The 13260-nt window shown below is 66.6% G+C and overlaps 1 protein-coding gene across 1 annotated transcript; it reads left to right on the top strand.

The window, feature by feature from the left end:
- Positions 1–2744: 2744 nt before the first annotated feature.
- KLF8 (KLF transcription factor 8) lies at positions 2745–6567 on the top strand. The gene is made up of 4 exons (XM_075720857.1): positions 2745–3273; positions 3975–4101; positions 4217–4350; positions 6324–6567. The coding sequence occupies exons 1-4, from the start codon at positions 2745–2747 to the stop codon at positions 6503–6505; spliced, it is 972 nt and encodes a 323-aa protein (XP_075576972.1). The 3' UTR covers positions 6506–6567.
- Positions 6568–13260: the final 6693 nt, after the last annotated feature.

The following is a 13260-nucleotide window of genomic DNA, read 5'->3' as shown; positions in this document are numbered from 1 at the left end:
GCTGGGGTTGGGGGTCCCCAGCGGGGGGGGGGAATTGGGGGTGTCCCCGGATGTGGGTGTGGTTGGGGGGGGGGCTGGCTGGGGGGGGTGTGTTTTTGGGGGTCCCGGTGATGTGTGGGTGTGTTGGGGGGGTCCCTGGCTGAGTGGGGGGGGTCTTGGGGGGTCCTTGGCTGAGAGTGGGGATCTTGGGGGGGATCCCTGCTTGTGGGGGGGGGGGCGTTTTGGGGGTCCTGGTGATTTGAGAGTGTAGGGGGGTGTGTTTTGGGGGGGTCCCTGGCTTTGTGGGGGGGGTACTGGGGGGGTTCTCGGTTGGGAGCGGGGGTGTTTGGGGGGGTGTCCTTGCCTGAGTGTGTGCGTGTGTGTTTTGGGGGGTCCGCAGCTGAGTATGTGGGTACGGGGGGGGTGTCTGTGGCTCTGAGTGTGGGTGTTTGGGGGGGGTCCCTGGTGATTCGTGTGTGGGTGTGTGTTTGGGGGGTCCCTGGCCGAGTGTGGGGGTCTTGGGTGGTCCCTGGCTGAGAGTGGGGGTGTTTGGGGGGGGGTCCGTGGCTGAGTGTGGGGGTGTTTGGGGGGGTCCGTGGCTGAGTGTGGGGTGTTTGGGGGTCCCTGGCTGAGTGTGGGGGTGTTTGGGGGGGGTCCGTGGCTGACTGTGGGGTGTTTGGGGGTCCGTGGCTGAGTGTGGGGTGTTTGGGGGGGTCCGTGGCTGACTGTGAGGTGTTTGGGGGGTCCGTGGCTGAGTGTGGGGTGTTTGGGGGGGTCCGTGGCTGACTGTGAGGTGTTTGGGGGGTCTGTGGCTGAGTGTGGGGGTGTTTGGGGGGGTCCGTGGCTGACTGTGAGGTGTTTGGGGGTCCCTGGCTGAGTGTGGGGGTGTTTGGGGGGGTCCGTGGCTGAGTGTGGGGTGTTTGGGGGGTCCGTGGCTGAGAGTGGGGGTGTTTGGGGGGGGTCCGTGGCTGAGTGTGGGGGTCTTGGGTGGTCCCTGGCTGAGTGTGGGGGTGTTTGGGGGGGTCCGTGGCTGACTGTGAGGTGTTTGGGGGGTCTGTGGCTGAGTGTGGGGGTGTTTGGGGGGGTCCGTGGCTGACTGTGAGGTGTTTGGGAGGTCCGTGGCTGAGAGTGGGGATCTTGGGGGGTCTGTGGCTGAGTGTGGGGGTGTTTGGGGGGGTCCGTGGCTGAGTGTGGGGTGTTTGGGGGGTCCGTGGCTGAGTGTGGGGGTGTCTTGGGGGGTCCGTGGCTGAGTGAGGGGGTCTTGGGGGGTCTGTGGCTGAGAGTGGGGGTGTTTGGGGGGTCCCTGGCTGAGAGTGGGGGTGTCTGGGGGGAGGGTCCCTTCTTGCGGGGGGGGGGGTGCTTTGGGGGTCCCGGTGATGTGTCAGCGTGGGACAGTGCGTGTTTCGGGGGTCCCCGGCTGACTGTGGGTCCGTGTTACTTTTATTGGGGAGGGGTCCCCCTCGCCCTGCGTGTTTCGGGGTGTGTGTGTCCCCCCCCCACTCCACGTGAGCGGGCTGGGCGGCTGCGGGCGGTGTGTGCAGGGCGTGTGCGCTGGGTGTGCCCCGGGGCGGGGCCGGGCCGGGCCGCGCGTGTGTGAGTGAGTGTGCGTGGGGGGCTCCGGGCGCCTCTTTCGGGGGGGGGGGGGAAGGTCTCCGCTTGCGCTCAGGTACGTGCTGGGGGTCCCTGGCCGCGGGGAGGGGGGGGGGGGGGGTGATGGAGTGCTGCTTTGGGTGGCGGGGGGGGGTGTCTGCGTGCTGGGCACCCCCACGCGTGCCCGCGTACCGGGGGGACCCCAGGGAGGGGGGTGGCTGGGGGGGGGTGTCCATGTCGCCGGGGGGGGGGGGGGGGGGGCACCTCGGTTCCGCGCGTGTTGGGGCACCGCGTGCGCGCAGCGTTTCGCGGGGGGGGGATTTGGGGGGAGGGGGGTGTGGGGTGTCCCGGGTGGGGCCCTGCCCGGGTGCCTCCCGCGGGGGGCCGTGCCCGCAGCCCCTCCCTGCCGCGGCCGGGCCCCTTTTAAGGAGCTCCACCCCGGGCCGAGCCAGGGTGGAGCCGCGGGGCCGTTCACACCTCTCGCTCGGCCCGGCTCGGCTCGGCCCGGCCCGGTGAAGCGCGGCGGGGAGCATGATCCTGCCCGCGGAGGGGATGAGCGCCGCGCACCCGCGGAGGAGCCCCCCCCGCGCCGCCTGGGCGGTGAGTGCCCCGCCGCCGCCGCGGCCCCGCCACCCGGGGCGGGGGGGGAAGCACGGCCGGGGAGGGTTGGGGGGCGGGGAGGAGGTAGCGCGCAAAGGCGGCGCGGCCCCTTTAAGGCGCGGGGGAGGGGAGCGTGGCGGGGCCCGCCACCGCCCCGCGGCGGCCACGCCCACTCGGCGCCACGCCCCGCCCCGCCCGGGGGGGCCGCGGGGGGGCGGGGCCGGCCAGAGGCACAAAGGCGGGCGGGGCGGGGCCGGGGGCGTGGCCAGGCGCTGGGGGCGTGGCCAAGCTGTGGGCGGGGCCAGGCGGTGGGCGGGCTCTCCCCTTCCCGCCTTCGGCTCCGGCCGCTGCCGTCGTGAGGGGCGGCCCGGCCCCGGGGGGGGCGGCCCGGGCAGCGGCCCCGGCGCCCTCCTGGCGTCCCCTCCGCCGGCCACGGCCCAGGGCCCCGGCCCCAGGCGGCGGCCCCGCTTGCGGGGCGGCTGTCGGAAGCCCTGCGCTCAGCCCCGTGCCTCAGTTTCCCCGTCTCCTCACGGGCCGTGGGTCTCTCGCAGGGCCAGGGGAAGGCGACGCCCGCCATGAGCTCGTCGGCGCTGCTGGCCGAGGGCCCCCTCGACCCCCCGGTGCTGCTGGCTGACATCAAGACGGAGCCCCCCGAGGAGCTGCTGGCCAGCGACTGCGGCCAGCCCCAGGCCGAGCCCGTCGATCTCTCCCTCAACAAGTCCAAGGCGGCGGCGGCCTCGGCCCCCCCGCCGCCGCCGCCGCCCCCCGCCTCCATCCAGTCCTCCCCCTTGCTGGTGGCTCCCCCGCTCCCCGCGCCCGCCACCGTCTCCATCTCGCCCTCCGGCCTCAGCTCCACCTCGGCCATCCCGGCCGTCCTCTCGCCCGGCTCCATCCTGGCCTCCACGCAGGGCAGCGGCGGGCAGCAGATCCTCCACGTCATCCACACCATCCCCTCCGTCAACCTCCCCAGCAAGATGGGCAACCTCCAGACCATCCCCGTGGTGGTCCAGTCCCTCCCCGTCGTCTACACCACCATGCCCACCGACGGCGTCACCGCCATCACCGTACCCCTCATCGGCGGGGACGGCAAGAACGCTGGCTCCGGTAAGGGCACGCGGGGGGCAAACCCTGACGTTTTTTTGGGGTGGGGGTGGGGGGGGGTCCCATCTGAAGGGGATCCGATTTTTCCACCCTGGGGCGTTCCCCCCCCCCCCCCGCCACCGTCTGCCTCCACACATCTGCCACCTTCACCCAAAGTCCCCCCGCAGGGCGCTCAGCCCCTTTCCAAGGGGACACGGGGCGGGCAGGGGGGACACGGGGCGTGACGCTGCCCGCCCTGCCTGCGCGCCGCTGGCAGCCTGCCTGCCCTTCCCCCTGGCTGCCCGCTGCCACTGGCTCCGGTTTCAGTTCAGCTGCCCCCCCCGCCCCGCCGTCCTCCCCCCCCATCCCCTTCTCTGACATTCCCAGCTTCCCGCCTTAGCCGCAGTGGGGGGCCCTGGCTCTCCCCTCCTCGCAGGAGCAGGCACTGAAAGGGGTGCCCCCCCCCCCCAAGTCATGCCCCCCCATATCTCTGTGCCCCACGGCATGGAGGGCTTCTCCATCTCCCCAGCTTGATTTTATTTTTTTGGGGGGGGGGGGGGGGGGGGGGCATGGGGAGCAGCATTTGAGGCGCTGCGGGAGCAGGGGGAGGGTTGTCACTCTGGTGCGGGGGTGTTTTTTTTTTTTTTTTTGGGGGGGGGTGGGGTGTCTCCATTCTCACGAACCTGCTCACGAACCTCACCCCCTCCCTTCTTGTTTCTCAATAGCTTTTCTTTCCCGCCCCCCACCAGTGAAAATTGACCCGGGCTCCATGTACCCCATGGACATGAACAGCGACAGCGAGGACAGCGCCTCCGAGAGCGGCCCAGCCCCTTTCCAGGACCTCCAGAGAGAGTGAGTCTCCTTCCACGCCTGTCTCCCCACCCCGTCCCCCTCCGTGTCCCCAGGGCACCCTGCGGGGTCGGTGGGCGCGGTGGCCGTATCCTCCATCTCCCCCTCCTCCCCGCAGGCCGGCGGCGCGGGGGCAGCGAGCCGATTCCCCCGACCTGAAGAAGCGGCGCATCCACCAGTGCGACTTTGAAGGCTGCAATAAGGTCTACACCAAAAGCTCCCACCTCAAAGCTCACCGGCGGATACACACGGGTAAGGGCCTGGGAGCGTCGGGATCAGTGCCCCCGGCTCCCGACAGGCTGCAGGGGGTGCGATGGTGGTCCGTCCCCAGGCTCAGGGCGAGTGGGGGGTGTCTTTGGGGGTGCTGGCACCCTGTGCCGGGGCTGAGGGGCACTTTGGGGGCTCGGGGAGGCTCTTTGGGGGTGCTGGCACCCTCTGCAAAAAATGGGGGGGACCTTTGGGGGCTCAGAGAGGCTCTTTGGGGGTGCAGCACCCTGTGCCAGGGCTGAGGGGCTCTTTGGGGGCTTGAGGAGGCTGTTTGGGGGTGCTGGCACCCTGTGCCATGGCTGGGACTTGCCCTTTGGGGGCTCAGGGAGGCTCTTTGGGGGTGCTGGCACCCTCTGCAAAAAATGGGGGGATGCCTTTGAGGGCTCAGGGGTGTCTTTGGGGGTGCTGGCACCCTCTGCCAGAGACTAGGGAGTCCCTTTGGGGGCTCAGGGTGCTGGCACCCTGTGCCATGGCTGGGAGTTGCCCTTTGGGGGCTCAGGGAGGCTCTTTGGGGTGCCAGCACCCTGTGCCAGGGCTGAGGGCACTTTGGGGGCTCGGGGAGGCTCTTCGGGGGTGCTGGCACCCTGTGCCATGGCTGGGAGTTGCCCTTTGGGGGCTCGGGGAGGCTCTTTGGGGGGTGCCAGCACCGTGTGCCAGGGCTGAGGGGCACTTTGGGGTCTTGGGGAGGCTCTTTGGGGGTGCTGGCACCCTCTGCAAAAAATGGGGGGCCCTTGGGGGCTGAAGGGTGTCTTTGGGGGTGCTGGCACCCTCTGCTAGAGACTGGGGAGTCCCTCTGGGGGCTCAGGGTGCCGGCATCCTGTGCCAGGGTTGGAGGTTGCCCTTTGGGGGCTCGGGGAGGCTCTTTGGGGTTGCTGGCACCCTCTGCAAAAAACGGGGGGGCCTTTGGGGGCTCAGGGTGCTGGCACCCTGTGCCAGGGCTGGGGAGCACTTTGGGGGCTCAGGGGTGTCTCTGGGGGTGCTGGCACCCTGTGCCAGAGACTGCGGAGTCCCTTGGGGGGCTCAGGGTGCTGGGGGGCACTTTGGGGTCTTGGGGAGGCTCTTTGGGGGTGCTGGCACCGTCTGCAAAAAATGGGGGGCCCTTGGGGGCTGAAGGGTGTCTTTGGGGGTGCTGGCACCCTCTGCCAGAGACTGGAGAGTCCCTCTGGGGCCTCAGGGTGCCGGGGGACACTTTGGGGGCTCAGGGAGGCTCTTTGGGGGTGTTGGCACCCTGTGCCAGAGACTGAGGAGTCCCTTTGGGGCCTCAGGGTGCTGGCACCCTGTGCCAGGGCTGGGGGGTGCCCTTTGGGGCTCAGGGAGCTCTTTGGGGGTGCTGGCACCCTCTGCTAGGGCTGGGGGGTGCCCCCTTTGCGGGGCACCTGGGCTCTGTGCTGGCCCTTTGGGGGTGCTGGTACCCAAGGCCGTGCCCCGGGGACCCTCCTGCTCCCCTGCTGGGGCTCCCCCCTCCTCGCCACCCCCAGCACCCTGGGGTCCCTCTGCCAGGGAGGGCTCCCGGGGCCCCCATCACGTGCTCAGCACCCCCCTGGGCTCCTGTGGGGTGCTGCTGTGGCCGGGGGGGGGACGGTGGGGTGCAGCCGGGAGGGTGCCACAGGTGGAGGGCACCCCCCTCCCACCCACACACGGGGGGGGGAACCCACTGGGGTGCCCTTCGCTCTCCCCCGGGCTGTGCACCCCAAAAATCCCGTCTCGGGTCTTGCCGGCGGCGTGGGCGCGGTGCTGCGCTGCGCCTAAAATCAGCGCTCGTGCAGCCGGTGGCGCCAACGGACCGCGCTGGGCGTGCGCCGACACAGAGGGGTTCTCCGCTTGGCCGCGGCGAAGCCACTGCGGCCAAGAAACCCTGGGTTTTGTTTTTGTTTTTTATTTTTATATTTTCTGTAAGTCGCGCGGCGGTAATTTTGGTTTTTTTGCGGCGCTGACCCCTCTCTGCTCCCCTCGCGCAGGCGAGAAGCCCTACAAATGCACCTGGGAAGGCTGCGCCTGGAAGTTCGCCCGCTCCGACGAGCTGACCCGGCACTTCCGCAAGCACACGGGCATCAAACCCTTCCGCTGCTCGGACTGCGACCGCAGCTTCTCCCGCTCCGACCACCTGGCCCTTCACCGCCGGCGGCACATCATGATGTGAGGAGCCCCAGTCCCTGTGGGGCACCTGGCTGGGATTGGGGGGGGACGGCGGTGGAAAACGGGGACGCGTGTCCCCCCCTCCCCGGCCCCGCTCCTCCGCGTGCGGTGGAGGGACTGCGGGAGCGGAGAGGCTGAGCCCTGCCCCGTGGCGAGCGAACTGTGGCCGCTCCAGGAGCCCCACTGGCACAAGATGTAAAAAGATGGTTTCCAGACTGGTCCTCCTTCTCCCTTGCTCCCGTTTCTTGTTTTTCCTGGGTTTCTCCTCCCCACTCACAACGTCCGGAGGCTCCTCCTTGATTCCTCACCCGGGATTCACCCAGCAACGACCTCCGGACCTGCACGTCTGCCTCTTCAGCCTCTTCTCATCTCCATCTTGAGTGCTTGCTGTCCCCCCTCCCAGGCCCCTGTGGGCAAAATCCGGGAGCCACGGCCAGGACAGAGGCGAGGGGGGCTCTGCCATCGTGCCCATGCGATAGCCGTCGGCCTCTTCCCTCTCCGGAAAGCCGCTGCCTCTCCATTCCCAGCTACCACGTGTCCCTGTCCCCGTCCCCGGCACGGCACCTCTCTCCGCGTCCCTCGGCACGCGCTGGGCTTCACGGGAGGTGCCGGGGGCACGCAGGAGGGCCAGGAAGAAAAGAAAAAACAAACAAAAAAAAAAGCAAGAAGGCTGGGGGGGGGGGGGAAAGCCCACAGCAACCCACAACCAAGACCACCACCACCACGAAAAAGGGAAACTTTGCGGAACGTGGAACTGTGATTTTACAGAGTTTTAAGGGGGGCGGGACGGGGTGGGGGCTGCCAGCTCTCTGGGTTTTTTTGAAGACTATGGGACAGTTCAACCGTTTCTAAGGTAAAAAGGCAGACTGTGGCCACACGCTTTTCTTCTTAATTGTAATTATTATTTTTGTGGGGTGTCGTGTCCCCCGCCCCAGCCGGACCCCCCTGTTTCTGTAGGGGCGGCCCTGCTCTTGTGCTGGGAGGGTGGCAGGATTCGGGGTTGGAGCCTTGGGGCCGTTGGGTGGTGGGAAGGGTGATGGGGGGCTGTGACACCCCCCCCTTCCCCAACCAGTGCCTGTGGGGCTGGTTGGGTGGGGGGCAGCTTCCCGAAAGCTCTCTTTGAGCCCGTGCCTTTGGCTCGGGAGACGCTGGGCTGCTTGGGGAGCAGGGAGCTGGAGTGGGGAGGGCGTGGGGCGGGGGCAGAGACCCCCACCCCCTGGAAACGACCCTGACAGACATTTGGGAAATTGCTTTTCCTCTCTGCTTTCCATCCGCTGGCCCAAGTGTTGCACGGGGCAGAGCACGGGGCAGTCTCTTGGGGCTGGGCACGGCCGGCGGGCGAGTCCCGCTGGCGGGCAGTCACCGGGGACGGTCCCCGGGGCTCAGCATCGGGGCCAGCTCCGTTTAATGTCTCTAATGATCTGGAGGAAGGCATCGAGCGCACCCTCAGTAAGTTTGCAGATGGCACCAAGTTGGGCAGCAGTGTCGATGTGCTCGAGGGCAGGGTGGCCCTGAGAGGGGTCTGGCCAGGCTGGACCCATGGGCCGAGGCCAGCTGTGTGAGGTTCAACGAGGGCAAGTGCGGGGTCCTGCACTTGGGGCACAACAACCCCGTGCAGCGCTGCAGGCTTGGGGGAGAGGGGCTGGGAGCTGCCTGGCCGAAAAGGACCTGGGGGTGTTGGTGGACAGTGGCTGAACATGAGCCAGCAGTGTGCCCAGGTGGCCAAGGTGGCCAACAGCATCCTGGTTTGTGTCGGGGATAGTGCGGCCAGCGGGAGCAGGGCAGGGATCGTCCCCCTGTGCTCGGCACTGGGGAGGCCGCGCCTTGGGTACTGTGTCCAGTTTTGGGCCCCTCAGTACAAGAGTTGAGGTGCTGGGGCGTGGCCAGGGAAGGGCAGCGGAGCTGGGGCAGGGTCTGGAGCACAGGGCTGGTGGGGAGCGGCTGGGGGAGCTGGGGGTGTTCAGCCTGGAGAAGAGGAGGCTGAGGGGAGACCTGATCGCTCCTGCAGCTCCTGCAGGAGGGGGCAGGGAGGGGGTGCTGGGCTCTGCTCCCAAGGAACAGCGATGGGACGAGAGGAGATGGGCTCAAGCTGAGCCAGGGGAGGTTTAGGTTGGATATTAGGAGAAATTTCTTCACGGAAAGGGTGCCCAAGCACTGGACCAGGCTGCCCAGAGAGGTGGGGGAGTCCCCAGCCCTGGAGGGGTTCAAAAGCCGCGCAGCCGCGGCGCTTAGGGACACGCTTTAGCAGTGGGCTTGGCAGCGTTAGGTTTGCGATTGGCCTGGAGGATCTTAAGGGTCTTTCCCAACCTAAACGATTTTCTGATTTCGGCGAGGTCTGTGTGCGTGCGTCCCCGTCCCGCCGCCTGTCCCCTCTCCCAACGCCGTGCTCACCAGCTGATTCGGCTGCTCCCGGGAGCCGCGCTCCCGCGTCCTTCACCCAGCATAGCCCCAAATCCTACCGGGAAGAATTGGCTTAAAGAAGGCGAGAAACCCCAAAGGGGGAGGCTATGACAACCCGCAGGGTTCGGGGGACGCTTTGTTCCTCCGAGGCTTTGGGGGGGCCCGTGGGACCCCCGCAGCCAGGGACTCCATCTTGCCCCCCTGCTATTTTGCAAGGCCCAGGGCAGGGGTGGGGGCGTGTGCGTTTTCCTTTGTTGTTGTTAAAAAAACCCCACACAAAACAAAACCAACATGCAATTTTAACTTCTGGAGCTGTGATATTTATACAAAACCGTTTTGACGTTTTTTTCTACGCAGGAATAATATTGAAAGTAGATGAGTTTCCTCGGTGTGTGTCTTGCTTTGCTGCAGCGGCGGGGCAGGGAGAGGGACCGGGACCAGGGCAGAGCGTGGGCAGCGGCAGCTCCCCTGCCTCCTCCGTGCCAATAATCTCCCTTTTCCCTGGAACTGAAGAAATTTCAGAGCTGTGGGGGGAAAAAAAAACCCCAAACGTGGCTTTTCCGTCCTTTTAAACATCTCCAGCGGACCCCTCGCCGGCACCTTAGCCTGCCTTTGGATTCTGCAGTGACCTGTGCGATGGATCGGGGGGGTTCCCCCAAGGCGAGCCCCTCGCCCACCGCCGCGGCACCCCCAGCCTGCCTCCCGGACCCCCAAGGCGGAGAAGGGGGGCAAAAAAACCCCTCCAAGGTGCCAACGAAGGGGCTTGGCGCTCCCCCAGCGCGCCGGGAGCAGCGAGAGGTGCTGAAACCCCCGCCCCGACATCCTCCCCTCCTGCCACCTCTTGGCTCGGTGGCTTGGGAAAATGACTTTGTTTTTAAAGGCAAAAACGACTTCTAAGGCAAAAATGACTTTTTAAAGGCAAAAAATGACTTTTAAAGCAGCTCGGTTGTATATCCCCCAAATGTCTGGGAGCAGGTGATGGTTTTCCAAGGGGATGCGTTGCTCCGGAGCCGCCGTGGAAGCGGCTGGGGCAGACGAGCTGCTTTCCTGCCCACTGCTTCGCTTTGCTGTTGGAGGAGCAAACCGCAAGAAGCAGCGGCGTTTTGCTCAGCCGAGGAAAAAAAAAAAAGAACGAGGCGATGGGGCGTCGCGCGAGGTTTTGGCCTTTGCGGGTCAAACCCTGAGCTCTTTGCGCCCAAACTCGAACCGGAGCCCGGGCGTGGGCTGCGCTGGCCCCCTGCGGCGCCGGGCTTTGGGGTGGGAGACGGGGAAACCCTCGCAGGCGGGTGGCGGAGCGCTGGCGATGCCCAGGTGCCGTTTCCCCGGGGAAAGCGCCTTCGTGTGCGCGAAAACCCTCCGCTGGGAAGGCGGCCTGGAAGCGCTCGGCTTCGGCTCCGCAGCGTCTGGCGCGGCGACAGCTGCGGCTGCCAGTGAGCTGCGAGCGGCCCGGCTGCACAAGCGCTTGTTTTCTCTCCCAAATTAACAAAGAAAAAACCAGAGAAACCCCGGTGCCGCCGTGCAGGGAGGCTGGCGGTGACGGCGGCTGGTACAGAGCCGGGGTTGCGCCCAGAAAGGGTGCTGAGACCTGGGGGGCGGGGGGGGGAACTCGCTGCACCGATGATGGCGATGCCTCCGGCTGCAAGTGGTGGCACGCAGCACCCGTGCGTCCCCATGTCACCCCTCCCGGCTGCCGAGCGCGGCTTTGCCGCTCCCCCGGAGAGGAAAACTCCGGCAGCCGCATTTCTCAGGTGCTGGCGCTGGCTGAGCCCATGCTGGCGGGAACGCGGTTTTGGGGCAAGGCGCCTTTTTCCCTCTTTTCCCCCCGTTTTTCCCCCATCCGGTCCCGTTCCCCCTGTTTTCCCGACAGCGGGTGCGATGCCGGGGGGCCCCGCGCTGGATCCTCGCTGAGGGCTGGGAGGAGGAGGAGGAGGCGGCTGAGGAGCAGGGCCCAGACCTGCTACAGCTCTGCACAAACGTGCTCTGGGTGTTGCAACATCCCCGCACTGAGGAGTTGCTGCTGTCGGGCTCCGGCAGCCATAAATCCGTAAATATTCACCCTGGTGACTGGGGCGGGGGGGACAGGATGGGATGGGGGTGCCCGGTGTGTCTCTGCACCCTCCGCCGCCCCCTGATTTGTGCAGAGCCGCTTCCGCAGCCCATTGTGGCCCGGGGGACGCCCCGCAATATCTGGGGTGACGCTCTCGGACCCCACCAAGCCAGCCCTGCCCTTGCACCACCGCCGAACGAGCCGCCAGCTGCCCGTCCGTCTGTCCGTCCGTCCCACTTTGCCTCTCCCACGTGTGGCCACGGCCGGGCGGTCGGCCGGAGCGTGACGGCCCGAGTGTCATTATGGAGGTGAGGCAAACACTCCAGCCCGCTGGGCAAACATCCCGCCTGCCCGGCCCCGCTCGCCGCGCCGCCGCTGACGGATGAGCTCGGGAAGCCCTCGGGCCACCCGCCCCCACCGCTGGCACCCCTTCGCGGGACCCCCGTGCTCCCCCCGGCTCCGATTTCGCCCCCTTCATCCTTTCTCCTGCCTCCAGGAGATCTTTTGCGGTGCTGGACCTCAGCGTCCCCCAGTCCCTTAGCAGCCATACGGGCGGGTGAGCCGTCGGTGTAGGCTGGGGTGGGTGGTGGGGTGAAGCCCCCGGGTCTTGGGAGGAGGCACGGGGACGTGGGGTCCTGTGTCAAACGCGTGTGGCCAAGGGACGTCAGTCCTCTCTCCAGCACAGGCGTCGCCCTGCGGTTGAAGATGCTGAGGTCCTACCAAAAAGGCAGCAGGGTGCTCACCCCTCCCCAGGAGCTGATACCATCATCTCATGAGGTTCAGGCTCTGCTTCCTCCCAGCCTCCTCTCCTGTGTAAAGGCCTTAATTGGCCTTAATTGCTCTAAGCAGCCTCACCTGAGACCTCCACCCCACACCCATGGGCCCAGGAGCCCATTTAAGCTCAGCCTGGGGCCTCCAGCTCCTCCCTGGAGCTGTCTCAGCCCCACCACAGCCATGGACCCTGCTGGCTCCCCAGCTTGGCCTTGGACTTGCCTTATCCCTGTGAACCTGGGCCTGCCGGCTGGGCTGCCGCTCCCACGGGAGCTGCTGGTCCTCTCCGTGCCCCACGCGTGGGGCTGTGCATCTCGTGACCCCCGCGGCGAGGCTGCAGGCAGCGGTTGGCCAAGCTCCTTGACCCTGAAGCCGTCCAGACCCTGTTTTGCAGGCAGCAGAGCTGGATCTTGACCCTCTGACGCTTCTGGATGACTTTTCTGCAGGTCTGTGAGCCTCCAATACCTTCCTGATGTCCAACCAGCACCACTGAGAAGTCCCCTTCAGCTTGTGCCTTGGCCAAGAGCGAGGTGACCCCCAGGAAAGTCTGTGCCACCCCTTTTTCTTGGGGCAAGTGGTGACCGAGCTTCAGCAAAGACCCTCAGCGGCTGCGGAGCTGCCAGAGCCCGTGGCATGAGGGGGGCACCCAGCGCCATGTCCTCTGGGTGGGTTCTCCAGGCTGGGTGGGGTTGTGCTCGTAGCTTGGCTTTTCCCTCGGTGGGTGTCGGAGGGGTTTCCCGGTGCTGTTTGGGCAGGCCTGGGCTTTGCTACGGCTCTTGCCGTCGCCTTTATTTTTTGGGGCATCACTCTTCCGGGTGGGGCTCGGGGAGGGCAGAGAGTTAAAGCCTCTCTGTGTATACCGTGTCACCCATGTTCTGGGTTTGACTTGATGATCTTAAAGGTCTTTTCCAACCTAAACGATGCTATGGGTTTATTTGTGCTTTGTGTGTGTCTGGTGAGATAGACCCTGCTGCAGGACCCCCAGCTCCATCCCTGCAGCCCAGGTGGGAGCATGGGGAAACCCCCCCTGGTCGTTCTCCAGGTTTGGCAAAGGTCCGAGGCTGGGTTTTTGGTGGGGAGGAAGGCAGATATCTTCCTCTTCCCTCCACCCTGCTGTTTGTCCTGGAAACACACCTCAGTCTTGGGCCCTTCTGCTTCCTCACCGCGCTCCTCCTCTTCCAGGAAAGCCTGGGGTAGCGCTGAATTTCCCTGCCCGGGGGTGCAAGACCTCCCTGTGCTCCAGCACCGCCCGGCTGGGGACACCGGGGGCCTCCCTGGCAAATCGGGGCTTTTCCCCCATCACCCGGCCGCCCTTTTTCCCTGGCCTTTCCTTACGTTGCAGCCAGGCTAAAAATTTAGTGATCCTAAAATTGCTTCCCCGCTGTGGAAGAGCAATGGCTGCGTGGGGGACTGCAGCCTGCCGGGGGGTCCCGCTCGGCTGGTGGCATCCCCGCCTCCCCGGGGCACGCAATGGGGTGGCCGTGCCTTCGTTCCGCGATGCTCATCCGTCTCCTTGCTCCGGGGTCACCCGAGGTCCCTCC

The sequence above is a fragment of the Pelecanus crispus genome, chromosome 13 (assembly GCF_030463565.1).
Source record: "Pelecanus crispus isolate bPelCri1 chromosome 13, bPelCri1.pri, whole genome shotgun sequence".
NCBI lineage: Eukaryota > Metazoa > Chordata > Aves > Pelecaniformes > Pelecanidae > Pelecanus > Pelecanus crispus.
Note: the sequence above shows the minus strand (reverse complement) of the source record. Positions and strands in the feature narration are given on the sequence as shown.

What these genes read in the sequence shown, in the direction of transcription:
- KLF8 (XM_075720857.1), top strand. Translation starts at nt 2,745, where the DNA reads ATGAGCTCGTCGGCGCTGCTGGCCGAGGGCCCCCTCGACCCCCCGGTG. An exon ending in CGGCAAGAACGCTGGCTCCG is followed by an intron (nt 3,274 to 3,974) that starts GTAAGGGCACGC and finishes GTTTCTCAATAG; the next exon opens with CTTTTCTTTCCCGCCCCCCA. An exon ending in TCACCGGCGGATACACACGG is followed by an intron (nt 4,351 to 6,323) that starts GTAAGGGCCTGG and finishes CCCCTCGCGCAG; the next exon opens with GCGAGAAGCCCTACAAATGC.